General features: G+C 43.3%; 1 protein-coding gene across 5 annotated transcripts in view; it reads right to left on the reverse strand.

The window, feature by feature from the left end:
* phka1 (phosphorylase kinase regulatory subunit alpha 1) overlaps positions 1–20,698 on the reverse strand; it is a 121,118-nt gene that overhangs the window by 74,518 nt on the left and 25,902 nt on the right. For all 5 annotated transcript variants that reach the window (XM_033030432.1, XM_033030430.1, XM_033030429.1 and 2 more), the window contains exons 9-14: positions 19,417–19,470; positions 18,300–18,422; positions 17,080–17,175; positions 4,781–4,888; positions 2,485–2,563; positions 458–592 (exon numbers count right to left, since the gene is read on the reverse strand). In XM_033030432.1, coding sequence (XP_032886323.1) covers positions 458–592; positions 2,485–2,563; positions 4,781–4,888; positions 17,080–17,175; positions 18,300–18,422; positions 19,417–19,470 — 595 coding nt within the window. The remainder of the gene's footprint in view (positions 1–457; positions 593–2,484; positions 2,564–4,780; positions 4,889–17,079; positions 17,176–18,299; positions 18,423–19,416; positions 19,471–20,698) is intronic.

Consider the following 20,698-nt stretch of genomic DNA (forward strand, 5'->3'; position numbering starts at 1 on the left):
TGGCCTTCCCTCTTCTTTCCTCTCTCCTCCTCCCCCACTCACCTCTCCCTTCCACTTCTTTCCCCTACCCTGTCACTCCCTTCCTCCCTCCATAACCACTCTCCCCTCTATCCCCCACAGCTCACCTCCCCCTATCCCACCCAGCACCACACACACACACACACAAACACACGCACAATTGTACAATTGCAGTGGCAGAATATATTGCTGATGGACAAGGCAAATTGTTTATTACATTTTCTTTTATGATTTAATGCTAACATATGAAACAGACAAGTCCTTTCTCAGAAATAAGATGTATATAAACATATATTAAATTAACCAATCCCTAGCTAATTTAGTGCTCTTATTGCTCCACAGAAAAGCACTATTATTCCAGTAAACATACAAAATAAATCTCATTGTATACGTAATTTGATTTTCATAAACAAACAAAGAACAAACCGGATTCTCTCACCTAGTCTTGCATAGATCTGAGAAAGAACACGAGCCGGCTGTACACGGATCGGCATAATTTCAGTTACAGTTTCAACGTCGATTCCATGCTTCCCTAATACTTTCTTTATTTTTTCTGTTTCTGCTATTATTGCCACTGATATTAAACACAAAAACATTTTTAGAAGGAAATAAAATGTAGAAGATTTTCACTGCTGCTCACTGAATTCAAATCCAGTTCCATCATGACATGATGATCCTTTTAAATCTTAGTTTCACAAAGGCATTTATCAAAGCAAAAAAGTACCTACAATTTATCAATTTCACTAAAGCTCAAGAATACCCCTCTAGTCAAACTTAGTAACACTGCAATGATGCAAGGGTGCATGGGAAAGCAAAGACAGAGTATGTGATGAAGTTCATTTCTGATTGTGTAGTCCAGAACAAATTAAATAGTGGGTTAAAATCATGTAAATTCTTTGGTATAACAGAAACTAGATTAAATGCTTCAGGAGTTAAACTTATGCCTCTCAACAAGATCACAATGATATACATTTTAATTCCACTTGCCCATATTTTCTCCTAACTCCACAGAAGCTATCAAACAAATAACATTAACAATTAAAAGTAATGTGGTTTCTGAAGGAGAAGAAAATAATCAGAATTTCTAATTCTCCTTGTGGGGGTAAAAGTGCTTTCTAACTTCACTTATACGTGACATAATTCTGTTAACATTATGCTGTCTTGTTCTGGATTCCCATAACAGAGAAATAGTTTCCCTGGGTACACAAAAAAGCTGGAGAAACTCAGCGGGTGCAGCAGCATCTATGGATCGAAGGAAATAGGTAACGTTTCGGGCCGAAACCCTTCTTCAGACTGATAAGGGGTGGTGCGGAGAAGGAAGGAAAAAGGAGGAGGAGGAGGAGCCCGAGGGCAGAGGGATGGGAGGAGACAGCCCGAGGGCTGAGGAAGGGGAGGAGACAGCAAGGGCTAACAAAATTGGGAGGATTCAATGTTCATTCCCGCAGGATGCAGACTCCCCAAGCGGTATATGATGTGAGATCATTTGATGAAACAGTTTAAACTGAAACAGTTTAGATGAAACGGGCTGGGCGTTGGACACGGTCCAGAAACACTCTTAAAAGGATATCCCTAACATGATATGCAACAACTGAAACCATCTTGTGTGAAACATAATACTGCAGTCTGTGAAGAATCAACCTTCTATTTGCCCGATCTCATTTTCAATGGATTTTTTCAGATTTTCAGCATCTGCAGTTTTGTGCTCCAATTCAAATTAATTGGGCCTCTCTGATGCTAAACAAGGTCAAACATTATTGTTGCCTCTCCTCTGGACTGGAACACTCTTGTTCATGTCAGACCAAAGCCGCAGTGAGATCCAATAGATTGTTAGTGAGCAAGGGATGCCTATTAGTTGTGTTCATGATGCTTCCATCATTTTCCTTACTGATAATAGATAGATGGTCGTTAGCCAGAAACTATATGTTGAGCTTTTTGTGCACAGGATAGACAAGATCAATTTTCTGCATTCTTTTTAGATATCAGTCTTGATGAAACAGCATGGTTGGAAGCGTGACTATTTCTGGAACAGTGATCTTCAACGGTGAAACAGATTTTTGGCAATTTACTCCAATTAAGACACTGTCACGACTTGGAAATATATCATCATTCTTTCCTTAAAAGTCCAAATTTCCTACCCAGCGATACCGTGGGTGCCAAACTGGTTGTTAAGAACAGACTAAACATCAAACAATAGCTTTTGGTTTGTTTGCAAAAATACTTGAATCAACCTTAAATAAAGCATGGGCAAGCTTACCATGTATGTTCAGAATAAGTATAGAAAATGAACTTCAGACTTAACATTTGTTCATATAAATGAAATACATCTTCCATTTGCAAATTCTTGCTCAGTAATATTGAACAATACAGAATTTATCCTAATTTGTAGTGGTTTTTGAAACAGGTGGACCTCCAATATGAAAACTGTCATAACGATACACAACTACAAATTAATTTAAAAAAACACACCTTGTACTACAACGTCTGGTCTAGGAATAGTTGAAAACCTTCTGTTCAATGGATCAATTTCACCAGCAGCAAGAAATCCCTGGAGGAAATACATTTTACAATAAGATTGCAGATTTCAGAGATCGGAGCATTCTTCACCCAGTTAAAGCATGGAGTATAGTGAACCCACACTTGCCTCAAGGGCTCTAATTGTGATTTCCAATCTGTAGTAAACACTGAACTCAGCTGAGGCAGAGGTAGATAAGAGAAGTATTGGATGGAATTATTATTCCACTTTCCAATTCCTGTTATTTATAAGCATAAGAGTTAACCAACTGAGCACGGAGCTTGAGTAGCATTGTGGTGCAGCGGTAGAGTTGATGCCTTACAGCGCCAGAGATCCTGACTATGGATGCTGTCAGTGCGGAGTTCTCCCCGTGAGCTGGTAGGTTTTCTCTGGGTGCTCCAGTTTCATCCCACATTCCAAAAACATGCAGATTTGTAGGTTAATTGGCTCCGGTAAAAATGGAAAATTATCCTTAGTATGTAGGACAGTGCTAGTGCACGAGAATCGCTGGTCAGTGCGGTGGGCAGAAGGGCCTGTTTCTGCGCTGCATCTTTAACCACTGTACAGTAGAATATCTGGGTACATCGAATTTAATGCATTAAATATGACGAGTTTTGTGCATTCCAAATGCTGTCCAGACTCTGAAAAATTTGCTAACACTCATGTACAAAAATGTGTGACCATTAGAGTATAAACATTCATACTCTAATGTGAAATAGAGTACAAACGTGGAAAATTTATAGTCTTGTGTTCAGTTTTGGTCACTGCCTTTGGGAGGATGCCACTATGCGGGAAAAATGCGGATATGCTGAATTCATGAGCAAAATCAGTCAGGCAGCATCTGTGCAGGGATTGGACAAGAGACATTTCAGGTTGGGACTTGTCTTCAGACTGATTGTGACAGGGATAAAAGCTGATCAAGGGAGGTAGGGGCAGGACAAAGCCTGACAAGTGATAGGAGGATACAGGCAAGGGGTGTTTGACTGGCAGAGGGTGGAGTAAGTGACAAAGGCTAGAGATAAACGGGTAACAAGGAATGAAATGTAAGGCCAGAGGGTGGGATGTAGGTGGAAGGAGACGGGACGGGGGGGGGGGGGGGGGAAAAAAAGGGAAATAAGGGACTTGAGATAGGATATGACAGTACAAAGGAGGCGAAAGGACCAGGTAACTTGGGCTGGATAGTGGGGAAATGGATACGCATCAGGGTTGGGGATGGCACAGGAAAAAGAGCAGGGATAGTAGATAATGACTTAAAATTGGAGAATTCTACGTTAATATTGTTGGGTTGTAAGCAGAATATATGTGGGCCCAATGACAGAAAGGCCCACTACAGAAAAGTCTATTTGCGAATGGGTTGGGTGTTAAAATGGTTATCATCCAGGAGATCCAGCAAGGCTTGGTGGAAAGAGCGCAAGTGTTCACCGAAATGGTGACCTAGTCCACACTTGGTCGTGGCAATATAAAGGAGGTCACAATGTGACTACCAGATGCAGTAGAAACATTGGGGTAACAGGGGAAAAACTCTTGTTATAGTTATCTCATTACAAACATGAAGACCATTTATATAATGAGTTCCACCGAGTAGAATAAACAAACAGGGTAATGATCTTTCCAGTTAACCATGGCTGCCATGTCTAAATCCTGGGTCACTCCACAACACTATGGGAATACCTATAGTGAATTGCAGACATTATAGGGGGACCATCATCCTTTCTCAATTTGTAATGGGAAATATATGCTGTCCGTACCAGAGACTCACTCACCCATATATCATAAATGATTAATACGGGTAAGATTAGTGACCAAAACAAGAACAACCAGTAAATCTAGGAATAAAGATGTGAGATAAAATGGTTAACAAGATAGACACCAGAAGCAAATAAAATTAGGAACATCACCCAAGTGAAATCAGAAAAAAAAATAAAAAATGAGGGAAACATTTCACTGCAGCTTGTATGTAGTTGATTAAGGAAAGACAAGTGTTTTAAAATCTTCATGTGTGTACATTAAAAAAAGAATCACAAACTCATCTAACAAGCAGAAATAAATTGCAGATTTGGTGTGTGCCTTTGTGCAATTAACTGCATGATTAGTAAGATTAATGCAAAACACTGGGAATGTACACACAACCGCCATCTACACAAAAAAAGATTGACAGATGCATGAAGTACGAAGACATTATCTTAACACATTTAATCAGAGAAATTGTAACCTTTATATATTACATTATTTTATAATTGTGACATTTACCTCCGAGACAAGGTTTCCGAGTATATACAAAGATTGTCCCCACATGTGTGGCAACTTCCCCATGTAGACCCTTGAAACCGTGTGAGGGTTTTTGAACTCTTCGGCCATCTGGAAAACAAAATGTGTAAGTTGCTAATTTTGAAGCATTCGATCTACTTAGGCATTATACACAGACATTAGAATAAGACTGAAACTTTTTTCACACAAAGGGTGGTGTGGGTATGGAATAAGCTGCCAGAAGAAATAATTGAGGCAGGGACTACTGACAATAGAGAATAGGTGCAGGAGTAGGCCATTCGGCCCTTTGAGCCAGCACTGCCATTCACTGTGATCATGGCATCCACAATCAGTATCCCGTTCCTGCCTTTTCCCCATAACCCTTGACTGCTATCTTTATGAGCCCTATCTAACTCTCTCCTGAAAGCATCCAGAGAATTGGCCTCCCAGCAGAGAATTCCACAGATTCACAACTCTCCGGGTGAAAACGTTTTTCCTCATTTCCGTTCTAAATGGCCTACCCCTTATGGATAAACTGTGTCACCTGGTTCTGGAACTATCCTGACATTTAAGAAACATTTAAGAAACAGTTAGACAGGTGAATGAATAGAACAGGTTAGGAGGGATAAGGGCAAAACGTGGGAGGCGGGACTAATGTAGCTGAGACATGTTGGCTGGTGTAGGCAACTTGATCTTAAGGGCCTGTTTCCACGCTGTATCACTGTGATTCTATTAAAGACAAGACTGCTTCATATGGCACTCTACCCAAAACTTTAGTTTTTAGCATGAAAACAGTGAAGCATATCAAATTAATCAGAAATATTAAAAAATAATATTTAAGGATAGGAAATTCAAAATAAGAATGGACATGTAATACAGAAATTAGGACGTTTCCATGAAAGTAATTAAAATAGTAGGCACAAAGTGTGGAAACAGAGAATAATGCATGGTGGCGCAGCAGTAGAGTTGCTGCCTTACAGCACCAGAGACCCAGGTCCGATCCCGAAACGGGTGCTTTCTGTACGGAGTTTGTATTTTCTTCCCGTGAGCGCGTGTTTTTCGCCGAGATCTTCGATTTCCTCCCACGCTCCAAAGACGTACAGGTATGTAGGTTAATTGACTTGGTGTATGTGTAAATTGTTCCTGGTAGTCGGAAAGTGTTAATGTGCGGGGATCGCTGGTTGGTGCGAACTCAGTGGGCCGAAGTCCCAATGTCCAATAAATATAATTTGAATTCAGATGCACACAAAAACAAGCTAATTATGAAAATAATCAAATACTTCTTTATTGCAAGGTAATGAATTGGCCTGGATAATTTTGGAGTGGGATTAAAAATATATGTTTGCATGTGGATTGCATAAGAGTGGAAAGCAACCCCGGTGCATTCCATCCACTGTGTATCTTTGCCTCTCCTAAGGTTCTGAAGAAATGCTTCCCTCCTGACACTCGTGCAAAAATGGCACGCGCCGTGTCAAACTAAACTAATATGTTCATAATCATAATCATACTTTATTAGCCAAATATGTTTTGCAACATATGAGGAATTTCATCTGCCATACAGTCATACCAATAAAAAGCAACAGAACACACAAAATACATTTTAACATAAACTTCCATCACATTCCTCACTGTGATGGAAGACAAAACAAAGTTCAATCTCTTCCCTTCTTTGTTCTCCCACGGTCAGGGGCCTCAAGCCTTCCGTTGATGGGGCGATCTTGGCTCCCGTAGCTGATAGTCGGGCCCTCTGCTTCGGTGCTATCAACCTCCTGCATGGGGGGGGGGGGGGGGAATCTCAGCTCCCCCGTGCCAGGCGATCTGACCTCGGGTAGGGGCTGGTCGAAACCTTCTGCGTCGTTTGGAGCTCCCAACTTCGGACTCTACCCAAGACTGCGAGCTCCTCGATGGTGAAATCCGCAGGCTGCGGTTGGAGCATTGATCCCAGGCAAGGGATCGGCTCCGATGGTAAGTCCACATCCCCGCGGTAAGTCAGACCCGAGCAAGGCCGCCAGCTCCATGATGTTAGGGATGGGAAAGGAATGGAGGGTTATGGTCTGAGCGCAGGTATATGGGACTAGGGGAGATTATGTGTTCGGCACGGACTAGAAGGGTCGAGATGGCCTGTTTCCGTGCTGTAATTGTTATATGGTTATTATATGGTTAGGCCGTAGAGCAACCGGAGATAAAACAATCACATGTCCGGCAAGGTAAGAGATTGAAAAAAAGTTTCCCCCGACCCCCTCTTCCACCCCCACATAAAACAAACCAGAGAACATTATCACATACTTTCAAAACACACGAAAAATAACAAAAAACACGCAAAAAGATAGAGAGCGTTGGCGAGGCTGCCATCGTACAGCACCCCCTGGTGGTAATGATAGATTTCTTAATTATTTCAAGTTCAAGCTGGGCTAGTACTGCAAGCCATTTACTCAAGTTACTAAATTTAGGGGAAAAAACAATTATTGAGAAGTTATAATTTTATTGTCCTGTGTGTAAATAGGGAAGTAGATCAAGACCAGTCAGGAGCAAATATTATCTCTAGAAGATTAAACATCTGGTGGAAGTTGGCAAATCATTGATTGGTTGACAGAGAGATGTAGTACAGTTCATCTGCTGAGGAGTACCAAATTAATATAGAATCTCATATTTATCAGCAATTGTCAGAATAGTACAATGGATTAACAAAAGGACTTGGAATGCAAAACAAAAGGATGAAAGGCCCACCATCAGCAGAAATCTATATTACTAAAAGTCTGTTCTTGACCGGTTTTGGCCATCTGTGCTGCGATTTCCGAGAGAACGCCGCCACCTACGGCCGTCATTTTTGGCCATCTTGCTCAGAGCCCCCCTCCGCCGCATGTGTGCCGAGGATTTTTCCCGTCGATTAAAAATGACAGAGATATTAATGTTTTTACAAAATTCCCCATTCTCTCTGCTGCTCCCGCTGGCGGCAGGGGGGAGAGACTATAAAACCAGGAAGTGGTGTGCTTCACTCACTCTTCAAGATGGAGGAAAGCAGAGGGTCACGTTTCTCTGAGCTGTGAATAACACTGAACACATGTTCACTCAAATGTAAGAGCCCTTAGTGGTTCTAAAATGCTTGCAGAATGTGTCTATTGGTTCTAAAGCTTGCAAAAAAAGTGTCTATTGGTTCTAAAGCTTGCAAAAAAAATGTCTATTGGTTCTAAAGCTTGCAAAAAAATGTCTATTGGTTCTAAAGATTTCAGAAAATGTCTATTGGTTCTAAAGCTTGCAAAAAGTGTCTCTATTGGTTCTAAAGCTTGCAAAAAATGTCTATTGGTTCTAAAGCTTGCAAAAAAAGTGTCTATTGGTTCTAAAGCTTGCAACAAAATGTCTATTGGTTCTAACGCTTGCAAAAAAATGTCTATTGGTTCTAAAGCTTGCAAAAAAATGTCTATTGGTTCTAAAGCTTGCAAAAAAATGTCTATTGGTTCTAAAGCTTGCAAAAATGTCTATTGGTTCTAAAGCTTGCAAAAATGTCTATTGGTTCTAAAGCTTGCAAAAAAATGACTATTGGCTCTAAAATGGTTCATACTAGCGCTCCAGAACCCCCCCCCCCCCCCCCCCCCCCTGATTGGCTTGGCTTGGATAGTGTCTTGTAATTGAAAAGCACTACTTACTGCAAATGGTGGCTTGGGAGCTTTGGCTTGAAGTTGAAAGGCACAATTACTGCAAATGGTGGCTTGGTTGCTTTGGCTTGAAGTTGAAAGGCACTACCTACTACAAATGGTGGCTTGGGAGCTTTGACTTGAAGTTGAAAGGCACTACTTACTGCAAATGGTGGCTTGGGTGTGGCTTGAAGTTGAAAGACACCACTTACTGCAAATTGTGGCATGAAGTTGAAAGGCACTACTTACTGCAAATGGTGGCTTGGGTGTGGCTTGAAGTTGAAAGACACCACTTACTGCAAATTGTGGCATGAAGTTGAAAGGCACTACTTACTGCAAATGGTGGCTTGGGTGTGGCTTGAAGTTGAAAGGCACTACTTCCTGCAAATGATGGCTTGGGTGTGGCTTGAAGTTGAAAGGCACTACTTACTGCAAATGGGGGGGGGGGGGGGGGGGCGTGGGTGCATTGGCCTGAAGTTGAAAGACACTACTTACTGCAAATGGTGGCTTGGGTGTTTTGGCTTGAAGTTGAAAGCACTACTTACTGCAAATGGTGGCTTGGGTGCTTTGGCTTGCAGTTGAAAGGCAGTACTTACTGCAAATGGTGGCTTGGGTGCAATGGCTTGAAGTTGAAAGGCATTACTTACTGCAAATGGCGGCATGAAGTTGAAAGGCACTACTTACTGCAAATGGTAGCTTGGGAGCTTTGGTTTGAAGTTGAAAGGCACTATTACTGCAAATGGTGGCTTGGTTGTGGCTTGAAGTTGAAAGGCACTACTTAGTGCAAATGATGGCTTAGAAACATAGAAACATAGAAATTAGGTGCAGGAGTAGGCCATTCGGCCCTTCGAGCCTGCACCGCCATTCAATATGATCATGGCTGATCATCCAACTCAGTATCCTGTACCTGCCTTCTCTCCATACCCTCTGATCCCCTTAGCCACAAGGGCCACATCTAACTCCCTCTTAAATATAGCCAATGAACTGGCCTCGACTACCCTCTGTGGCAGAGAGTTCCAGAGATTCACCACTCTCTGTGTGAAAAACGTTCTTCTCATCTCGGTTTTAAAGGATTTCCCCCTTATCCTTAAGCTGTGACCCCTTGTCCTGGACTTCCCCAACATCGGGAGCAATCTTCCTGCATCTAGCCTGTCCAACCCCTTAAGAATTTTGTAAGTTTCTATAAGATCCCCTCTCAATCTCCTAAATTCTAGAGAGTATAAACCAAGTCTATCCAGTCTTTCTTCATAAGACAGTCCTGACATCCCAGGAATCAGTCTGGTGAACCTTCTCTGCACTCCCTCTATGGCAATAATGTCCTTCCTCAGATTTGGAGACCAAAACTGTACGCAATACTCCAGGTGTGGTCTCACCAAGACCCTGTACAACTGCAGTAGAACCTCCCTGCTCCTATACTCAAATCCTTTTGCTATGAAAGCTAACATACCATTCGCTTTCTTCACTGCCTGCTGCACCTGCATGCCCACTTTCAATGACTGGTGTACCATGACACCCAGGTCTCGCTGCATCTCCCCTTTTCCTAGTCGGCCACCATTTAGATAATAGTCTGCTTTCCTGTTTTTGGCTGGGGTGTGGCTTGAAGTTGAAAGACACCACTGTAGACTAGTGCATGTTCCTTTAACATAGTGACCTCACCACTACTAACCACTCCCCATATCACCAGTATAATTGTAACCTCCCCACCTCTAGATCACTCTCTAGCTCCGGTGACAGACCACGGACAGCTAGGGCAGTAATGTGTATGAGTAGTGTGATTAGTAATAAAACAGTAGAGAAGACATAGTGCGTTTTGACAAGTCTTTACATGGTGTCATAGTAGTACCTTGCGCCTCCTGTTTATCGGGTTTTATTTACTTTTCGCCCAGTTCCCTACCCTTCATTGTTTCTCTCTCGTGTCCTTACCATGGCCAAATCTTGTCGCAAGCCTGATATGCTGGTTTTCGACTCCGATATTGCCCATCGGTGGGCTCGCGACTTTGAGCACTACATTGCGATTGCCCATCCTGATGCCACCCCTGCGACGCAGTCACACCTGCTCCTCAACTTGGCTGGCCCGGAGGCCCTGGAACGATCGGAGTCGTTTGAATACGCTGCTGGTGAGGATGCTCGGGACCCGGTATGTCTTTTGGCTAAGTTCACCGGTCTGCAACTGCATTCTAGAACGATTTAAGTTTTTCACTAGGCGCCAGAGCCCCGGTGAGCACATTGACACCCACATTGCCGCGCTACGGCATCTGGCACGGCGTTGCCGCCTGGACGCGCTGACCCCCGATCAAATGACCCGGGATGTCCTGGTGTTCGATCTCCAGGACGAGAAACTGCGGGCTGAACTTCTAAGGAAGCCCGATCTGACTTTGACCGAGGCTCTGCACGCCTCTCGCATGGCGGCGGCTGTCGCCTCCGTGGTATCGCCTGCAGCTCAGGACATTAATGTTGCCATTGTTGCTGGCCGCCGGCGGATCGATGGCCCGCCGCGCCAGCGTGGTTCCCCTGCCCCCTCGAGGGGCAGCCCGCGTCGTTGCCCCAACTGCAACTTTGCATCCCATCAGTTTAATGTTTGCCCCGCGCTGGGGAAGACTTGTAATTTCTGCAAAAAGTTGAATCATTTTTCTGCCGCATGTCGATCCCGTGGGAATCCTGTTCCTGCTCCCAGGAGAATGCTAAACAACCTTGCGGAGGCTGATAGCGCGCTCGGTTCACAGTACCAGTTGGACGAACTCCCTGATTCTGATACCAGTTCCTCCCATGATGAATCAAGCATTTTTTCACTGTTGGGTGCACCTGCGCTGATAACGGATCCCTCGGTGCGTGTTACTGTGAATGGGTCGACCTTCCCAGCGAAAATCGACACGGGGGCGGTGGTCAATGTTATGTCGGTGAGCCTCTTTAAAAAGATACGGTCTGGTGAGAAGGTCACTCCCGACAACTCCCATCTACATGCCTATGGGGGAGGTGTGCTCGTACCAGTCGGGAAGGCAACTCTTATCTGCAAGGTTTTGAAGGCCTCTCGGCCCCTCACTTTTTATCTGCTGGACACTGAGAACATCACGCTGTTGGGTGCCCGTGCATGCCAGGACCTCGGTTTGGTCTCCTTTCACCGTGATATCCACCAGGTGCGGACCCTCCTGGACCCCGTGTGAGTACCCTGATCGTTTAGACGACGAGCTGGGCAAGCTGCCCTGCAATTACAAGATCGTTGTCGACCCAGGTGTCGAGCCTGTGATCCGCCCGCCACACGGCATCTCCTTTGCTATGAAGGACAAGGTAGAGTCGACTCTGCGCCACATGGTGGCCGTGGGCATCCTCAAGGAGGTGAGTGATCCCACCCGGTGGGTCTCCACCATGGTTGTTGCTGCAAAGAAGGATAAGAGTGAGCATCGCATTTGTATAAACCCCAAGGACCTGAACCTTGCCATCAAGCGCCCGCACTACCCCATGCGGACGGTGGAGGACGTCGCTGCACAGGTTGGCCCGGCCACTGTCTTCTCAGTCCTCGATGCCAAGAGCTCTTTCTGGCAGACCGCTGGATGAACGTTCCTCATACCTGACCACCTTCAGCACACCCTTCGGCAGGTTCCGTTTCCTTCGCATGCCATTCGGGATCAATTCTGCCAGCGAGGTCTTCCAGCGCACCATGGAGCAGCTGTTTGCCGGTCTGCCGTGTGCTATCATAGTCGACAACATCCTGGTATACGGGAAGGACGTCGCTGAGCACGACCTCCACCTCCGCCAAGTTCTGGACAGGGCTCGTGAGATCAACCTTAAGCTTAACCCTAAGAAGTGCCGTTTCCGCGTCCCAGAGGTCACGTACGTGGGCCACGTCTTCACAGCTGAGGGGCTGAAGCCTGACCCGCAGAAGACGGCTGCGGTCTCTGGGATGTCTGCACCCTGCAGCGCTTTCTGGGCATGGTAAACTACCTGGGGAAGTTCATTCCCGACCTCAGCGAGCTGAGTGCGTCCCTGAGGGAGCTGATCAAAAAGGACACTGCCTGGGCTTGGTTCCCGAAGCACCAGAAGGCGTTTGACATCCTGAAGTCCAGGCTGGTTAGTACCCCCACTCTCTAGTTCTTCGACTTGCAGCGGACCAATTGTCCTCACCTGCGACGCCTCGAAGTTCGGTCTTGGTGCCGCCTGTCTGCAGCTCTACGATGGCCTGCAGCTGCCTGTCTCCTACGCTTCTCACACCATGACCCCCGCTGAGCAGCGTTATGCTCAGATCGAGAAAGAGTTCCTCGCCGTGGTGTTTGCCTGCTCGAAGTTTAAGGATTACATCCTGGGCAACACCTTCACTATCGAAATCGATCACCAGCCGCTGGTCACGATCCTGAATAAACCGATCCACGTCGCCTCATCCCGCTTGCAGCGAATGATGCTGCAGCTCCAGCGCTTCACGTTTCGGGTCGGGTACCGCAAGGGCAAGCACATGTTCGTGGCCGACACGCTGTCCCGCGCACCGCTGACGTCCACAACCCGACACCCGTATGAATCGTCTGACCTGATGGTGTTAAACGTTAATATTGTGCCTTCACAGCAGATGCAGTCCCTGGTCCAGCACACTACCAAAGATCCTGCCCTGCAACAGCTTGCCGACGTCATCCGGCGTGGTTGGCCTGACCATCGCTCATCCTTGCCGGTCGGTGCCGTGCCCTACTTCCTGGTCCGGGATGAGCTTGTGCTGCATGACGGAGTGGTGGTGAAGGGCCACAAGGTTGTGGTGCCTGCTGTGCTGCGGGACCACTACTTTCAAACCGCCCACAGCGGCCATCCCGGGGCCGAGGCCACTCTGTCCCAGGCCCAGAGCCAGTTCTATTGGCCCGGCATGGCCCCGGACATCCGGGAGAGGGTCTCCGCTTGCTCCACATGCAATAGCCTCTCTCCCCATCAGCAACGGCAGCCGCTTCTGCAACAGCCTGCCCCCGATCTGCCATGGATGGCAGTCGCCACTGACATCTTCGAGTGGCGTGGCAAGCACTTCCTGGTCCTTGTGGATTCCTACTCCAGCTGGTTCGAGGTGGACCAGCTGACCTCCCTCACATCTGCTGCTGTCATTGGGAAGCTGCGCCGCCACTTCGCAACCTTTGGCTCCCCTGCGAGTTCGCAGTCGGACAACGGTAGCCAGTTTTCAAGTGCGGAGTTCCGCGATTTCGCTGCCACCTGGAACTTTCGTCACTTCACCAGCAGCCCCGAGTACCGGCAGAGCAACGGCCTTGCTGAGTGCGCCGTCCGCAGTGCCAAGGAGCTGCTGGAGCACTGCAGACATTCCCGGTCGGATTTTTACCTGGCCCTCCAACCTCCGCAACATTTCCCGAGACCCTGCCCTGGGCTCGCCTGCTCAGCGGCTCATGTCCCGCACCACGCGCCCTCCGATCGAGGGCGAGTTGCGTACCTGCTCCGGGCGGTTGGTCAAGCCGCCTGTACGTTACGGGGAATTTGTTTAACTGTTGCCTGACTGTGTGTGTGTTTAACTGCTTGTAGCGTATGAGTCGTGGTCGCCCTGTCACTGCCGTACTGCTTTGTTTCCAAGGGGAAGGATGTAGACTAGTGCATGTTCCTTTAACATAGTGACCTCACCACTACTAACCACTCCCCATATCACCAGTATAATTGTAACCTCCCCACTTCTAGATCGCTCTCTAGCTCCGGTGACAGACCACGAACAGCTAGGGCAGTAATGTGTATGAGTAGTGTGATTAGTAATAAAACAGTAGTGAAGACAGTGCGTTTTGACTCGTCTTTACAACCACTTACTGCAAATGATGGCTTGGGTGGGGCTTGGGTGTGGCTTGAAGTTGAAAGACACCACTTACTGCAAATGGTGGCTTGGGAGCTTTGGCTTGAAGTTGAAAGGCACTATTACTGCGAATGGTGGCTTGGTTGCTTTGGCTTGAAGTTGAAAGGCACTATTACTGCAAATGATGGCTTGGGTGTGGCTTGAAGTTGAAAGGCACTACTTACTGCAGATGGTGGCTTGGGTGCAATGGCTTGAAGTTAAAATGCATTACTTACTGCAAATGGGGGCGTGGGTGCATATCTTGAAGTTGAAAGGCACTACTTACTGCAAATTGTGGCTTGAAGTTGAAAGGCACTACTTACTGCAAATGGTGGCTTGGGAGCTTTGGTTTGAAGTTGAAAGGCACTACTTACTGCAAATGGTGGCTTCGGAGCTTTGGCTTGAAGTAGAAAAGGCACTATTACTGCAAATTGTGGCTTGAAGTTGAAAGACACTACTTACTGCAAATGGTGGCTTGGGTGCTTTGGCTTGAAGTTGAAAGGCACTACTTACTGCAAATGGTGGCATGAGGTTGACAGGCACTACTTACTGCAAATGGTGGCTTGGGAGCTTTGAAGTTGAAAGGCACTACCTGCAAATGGTGGCATGAAGTTGAAAGGAACTACTTACTGCAAATGGTGGCTTGGGAGCTTTGAAGTTGAAAGGCACTACTTACTGCAAATGGTGGCATGAAGTTGAAAGGCACTACTTACTGCAAATGGTGGCTTGGGAGCTTTGAAGTTGAAAGGCACTACTTCCTGCAAATGATGGCTTGGGTGTGGCTTGAAGTTGAAAGCCACTATTTACTGCAAATGGTGGCGTGGGTGCATTGGCATGAAGTTGAAATGCATTACTTAAATTAAGAAACCTATCTCTTTTAATACCAATAGTTAATAATCCATCGTTTAAACCATCAATTATAGACAAATCATTTATACAATGGGAAAGAATGGGAATTAAAACGCTCGGAGATCTGTATGAATTGGGAAAATTACTATCATTTCAACAACTACAACTGAAATATAATTTGAAAAAGAATCAATATTTTAAATATCTTCAAATTCGTGATTATCTGAAAAAATATACAAAAGACTATCATAATATGCCTACCGACTTACTGGATGAAGCAATGAAGACAAAGGCGGAATCAGCGAATCTAATATCGTACCTATATAACATCATCTTAAACATAGAAATACCCACAACTGATGGAATTAGAAGAGACTGGGAACAAGAATTAGCTATAAAAATTTCAAAAGAGAGCTGGGATAATCACTTGCATAAATGTTCGATCAACGTACGACATACTCTCATCCAATTCAAAACATTACATAGACTATATTATTCAAAAACTAAAATAAATAAACTCTTCCCTAATGTCTCACCCATCTGTGATAAATGTCTGTGTCAAGAAGCTGCCATAGCGCATTCTTTTGTTTTTTGTACAAAAATCCAAAAATTCTGGTATGAAATATTTGATATCTTTACAAAATTAATTAAAATAAAACTGGTACCAAAACCAGAATGGATCATTTTTGGAATATCGGAAGGTAACCCTGAACTAAACGCGTTTCAGAAGAATTTACTCAATTACGGGCTAATAATGGGAAAAAAGCTCATACTTAAATTCTGGAAAAATGCACCTACACCAACAATAAAAATGTGGATATCAAATATGTTTGAAACACTACATCTGGAAGAGATGAGATTCCTCTTAGCAGGCAAAGCAGACCACTTCCAAAAGACGTGGTCTACGTTTTTGGAACCATTACAAGCATAAGGTGCAATAGTAATTTAAAAAATGAATAAATAAATAAATAAATGGTGCCAGGATCTGGCAACGAGGGGTAAAAATTTTTTTAAAAAACCCAACAAAAACAGACTTGGTTGGTAGTCCCCTTTCTGCGGAGTTTAATGTTATAATAGAGCGATTGTTTCTCCTTTCTTTTTCCTTCTTTTCTAGGGTCTACTTTCTTTCTTTACTTCCTTCTCTAACTTCTTTTCTAAGGGGCTTTCTTTTCTCAACACTCTCTTGCACCTTCACGACTCTTGCGCACTTTCCTTACTTCCTTTACTTCTATCTTTTTCTTATAGCTCAAAAAATGAAGCGGTACAAAAAATGTATTAAGACATATGTGTTGTGTATTATTGTAACTTACCGTACTTCTAATAAAAAAAAAAAAAAAAAATAATTAAAAAAAAAAGAAATGCATTACTTACTGCAAATGGTGGCTTGGATGCGTTGGCTTGAAGTTAAAAGGCACTATGGTAAATGCACTTACTTCCTGTTTGCACTGTATATTGATTTTAGATAAAACGCTACCACTTACGGCTGTGCATACTAGCCCTCTGGAAACCAGTCCCTTCAGCCCATAACACCCATACTAGCGCTCCAGAAAGCCCCCCCCCCCCCAACTGGCCACCAATATTAGAATTGGTGGAGAGGTGGAATATTGCGTTGGATGACCAGCCCTCCTGTGTGATGCTGGGACCCAACGGGTCCCACTTAGTCTAGTATTTTATTATAACTTGGTAAACATGTAAAGGCAAACACAAATGATATGGATACCAGTCTGTAATCATTTATAGCACTCATATTAAATGTCTCATAAAATGAACTGGACTGGCATTTTCACATACCACTTCCCCACATCTCAACTTATTGCACTTGCACAGAAAAGATTAAACAGGTTGGAACCTCTTCACATAGCAAGAATATCTTTAAAAGATACGTTAGCAAAATAACATTGTGACAAATACTGTTGAGACCAATACTTCTAATGCTTTTTTTTTTATTGTTACCAGACTCAGTTTGGAAGTATTAATCTGCAAAGTAGGATTAGATACCATGCACATATTGGAAAGTATTTAAAAAATACCTTTTCAGCTGGAACAGCATAAAGTTCTGGTACTAAATGGATACCGCCAGGGCGCAGGACAAGAACGGAATGCAAAGCTTCCCTGTACTCTTCAACCTTTGAAGAGGAAGCAAATCATTTTATCACAAATGTCAAGTCTTTTTAAATAAATTACTCATCGAGAAGCAGAACTGACAGAAATAAAAGTTCAACATACCCTTTTACTCTTCATCATAAACTGGCAAAATATTGTGTGGGAATAAAACATTATTTATTTGCTGGCACCTACAGGCAGTTTTATATTTTAAAAGAGCTTTGATATACCCATTTCATTTTATTGCTTATTGGCCGGAATTGGGGAATGGGTTGCAAATATGGTTTGGAATATATCTTTTAGTTGCAAAACATGGCTCAATACCATCCATTGAGTTTGGGTTAGAGATGCTGATTGACTTAAATTTGTTGACCAATCATGGGCATGCTTTTAGCAAGATTAATAGATCCTGCAAATAGTTTGGGATGGTGGCACAATCATCTTGTGTCACAAATGGTATAAGTACACTGAGTAGGCGGATAGTAATGCCTATCCATGATGCAGTGCTGCAAAATTCCACTGCAAGCCTCAAGCTAGGGGATCCCACTGATCCGAGGGTATGGTGTTTACCAGGAATAACTGCCAGAGATACTGTAATTGGAAGGAGGATTGTTACATTGAATAGGTATTTGCATAGCACCATTCATGAACTCAGGATATGTTTCTGATTGTGATTTCTGCAATGTAGGGAAATGCTACAGGCAATTTATAGAGTCAGATCACCAAATCGGCAATTAGATCGTGATTTGGAAAGGTTTGATGGGATAGTGTTGGCTGGCTATCGCAGGAGTTTTATTTAAATAATACCATGGGAAAAATATATATCTATTTGCAGGTGCAGGAATGATCTTATGTCTTAGTTCAATATCTCTTTAAAAAACAGCCTCTTCTGCAATACAACCGTGCTCACTCAGTTCACAAATGAGGTAAATGAAGATTATAGAGTCAAATTTCTGGAGTTGAGATTAATTGATTTAGAGGTAAGCATGCTAACTTGTACCAGGCAGACTCCTGCAAGGCAATAGTTCTTTGCTGCTTCATAGTACTAGACTTCAAGTAATAAAAATAAATATGTAAACATTGTTCATTTACTGCCCCAATAAATTATCTAAACATGCATCTTTTTGTATCTCATTCTCTCTATTACCTGCTGTAGGTTTTTATTGAACAATCCATCAAGTATCATATACGTCCAGAACAATGGCCATTCACATTCTAAGTGCTCAAACTGTTTCAGTTCTGCATTTTCATAATGAAGTCTGGTGGGGTCCTAAAATATGACAGACCATTATAGCTAATGAAATGGAAGCAGAAAAATTATGTGCAAATAATAAAGTGACATACTGGATTAATGAAAGAAGTGCACCAAAGTGCAAGTCATTTGCACCTTCCTGACCATCTGTTGGCAAAGCAACCACTAATACACCAGATTGGTAAAATGAAAGTTCACACAAATGTCTCTATGAACAAGAATCTGATCTTTCTTGAATTATCAACTGAATTGTGGATCTATTGGGGGAATATGCAATTCCCCCATGGAATATGGGGTAGATAGCAATTAACAATTAAAATTCTCAAAGAACGCTGATAACTCACAGCTCCTGGAGGAACAGTTACACCCTGGCCATTATCATTGGGTTTAGAATAGATTACAGGTCAACCCTGGGAACAAAGCTTGACATGAGACAATTTTATTTCAATACGTCAATCTATGCTCATTAAATATTGCATGTAAATTCCTCCCAAGAAAGAAACATGAAAGTCAAATGCTCTGATATAAGCTTTGGCCATAAAACACTGTGTTTTCTGTTTCTTTATTGTCACGTTTGTTCACTGTACCTTTAAAAAGAGCATATCATCTCTCTCTCTCTGATCCCAGACATCTTGCCATTTTTTAATAGTGAACAAAACTCAATTTTTTTTAAATATTTTTTTTTTTTATAAAGACCAGTGAGCTGATTTTACACATCAAAGTACATCATAGTCGCTGGTGTAGAATTAGAAACTATTGATCAAAATATGACACCGAGGTTCAAAGTATCATAGGGAAATGCATATTAATCATACATGGATCATCAAGAATCACAGTATTATTCAATGCAAGATTACAATTAAAACACAAAAATCTTGTGCTGTACAACCAAAATAAGAGTTCAACCAGGAAAAACCAAGCAGATAGCCAAAGTCATATCTAAAATGATTTTATAAATTTATACTCAGGACAATAAGACAAATAAATTTGTGGAAACAAAGTTCTACCATACCTCAATTGGAGTTTTATAACCATCTCTAAGAAACCGGCAGCAGCCATAACGACCCTGATGCACAAATGCATAACCACAGTTAGTTGCTAAATGATCAGTAATAATTCCAATTGTCCCTGCACTTTAAATAGAATTGCTTGTGCAAAACTACTTTTATTTCTTACACAATGTATATTTGAGAATTGAACAATTTTCTATAGGTTTCATGACACATATGCTGCCTCATATGTCAGGGTTTAGCCGAGAGGCTCTTCATGAAAAAAAGCAGTAAAACAATGACATGCAGAAAATATGGGAAAAAAACGTAAATACCAGACAAATTCGGCAGCATTGACGGGAGAAAACAAAATCAACATTTTGTATTGATGATCTTCCACTAAAACTGGAAGCATACACAAAGCAAATACATGGAAAAGACCCACATGTTAACGTGAAAGGTAAAAGTTATTAAATGGCGAGTTAGATGGTGGGGGGTTGCAAGAGGAAAGTAGTAGATCAAGCATATGGATCTGGAATAGATGTACATAAGAAAGCCAAATTATTGCAAACAACAAATGAAAAACAAGACTTTTCTCAGATCTCCATGAAATTTCACTATAAACAATGCATGATGTGGATAGAGAGATTAGTATTGAAGTAATACAGAGAATTAACAAGGTCAGAATTGTGCACTAAACAAAGGCATTCATATCATACAGGGGACTGAATCATGAAAAATGAATAGAATGGTTTTGGAGCAATTTGGGATTTGCTGCACTGATCTCTTGGCTTTGGGTCATATTACTTCTTCCAGTGACACCCTTATTATATGCAGTAGCAGAAAGCAGGATTGTCTGCACAGAAGACGCCAAGTACATTGACAGCCACTGACACCCTACCCTTGGCTCATCAGTTTATGGTTGTCATTCTTATTGAATGTCCTATTCAATAATGGCACTTGATAAGGCAACCAATGTTATACCTCTTCAAGATAATGGATCAAGGCATCTGAACTGCCATCTCCAGTGTCCTAGCGCAGTCATGGCACAGCACATGGCATTTAGTAAACCCTCACAAACCCAATTCCCAATAGAGTTCAGTAATACATCCCACTGGTAACCAATGTTGTCTCACTGGTGAGCAGAGGTCACAGTTTCAGCGTCCAATCTCAGATGTCAGCTTTAAGAACTTAACCACCCTCAATCCCCCACCATTTTCACTAATTCATTGATACAATTCACAACATTCGCAGATGCTCCAGAGGCAGAAATAGAGAGGAATAAGGTACCTTAAGTTCTGCTTT

The sequence above is a fragment of the Amblyraja radiata genome, chromosome 12 (genome assembly GCF_010909765.2).
Source record: "Amblyraja radiata isolate CabotCenter1 chromosome 12, sAmbRad1.1.pri, whole genome shotgun sequence".
NCBI lineage: Eukaryota > Metazoa > Chordata > Chondrichthyes > Rajiformes > Rajidae > Amblyraja > Amblyraja radiata.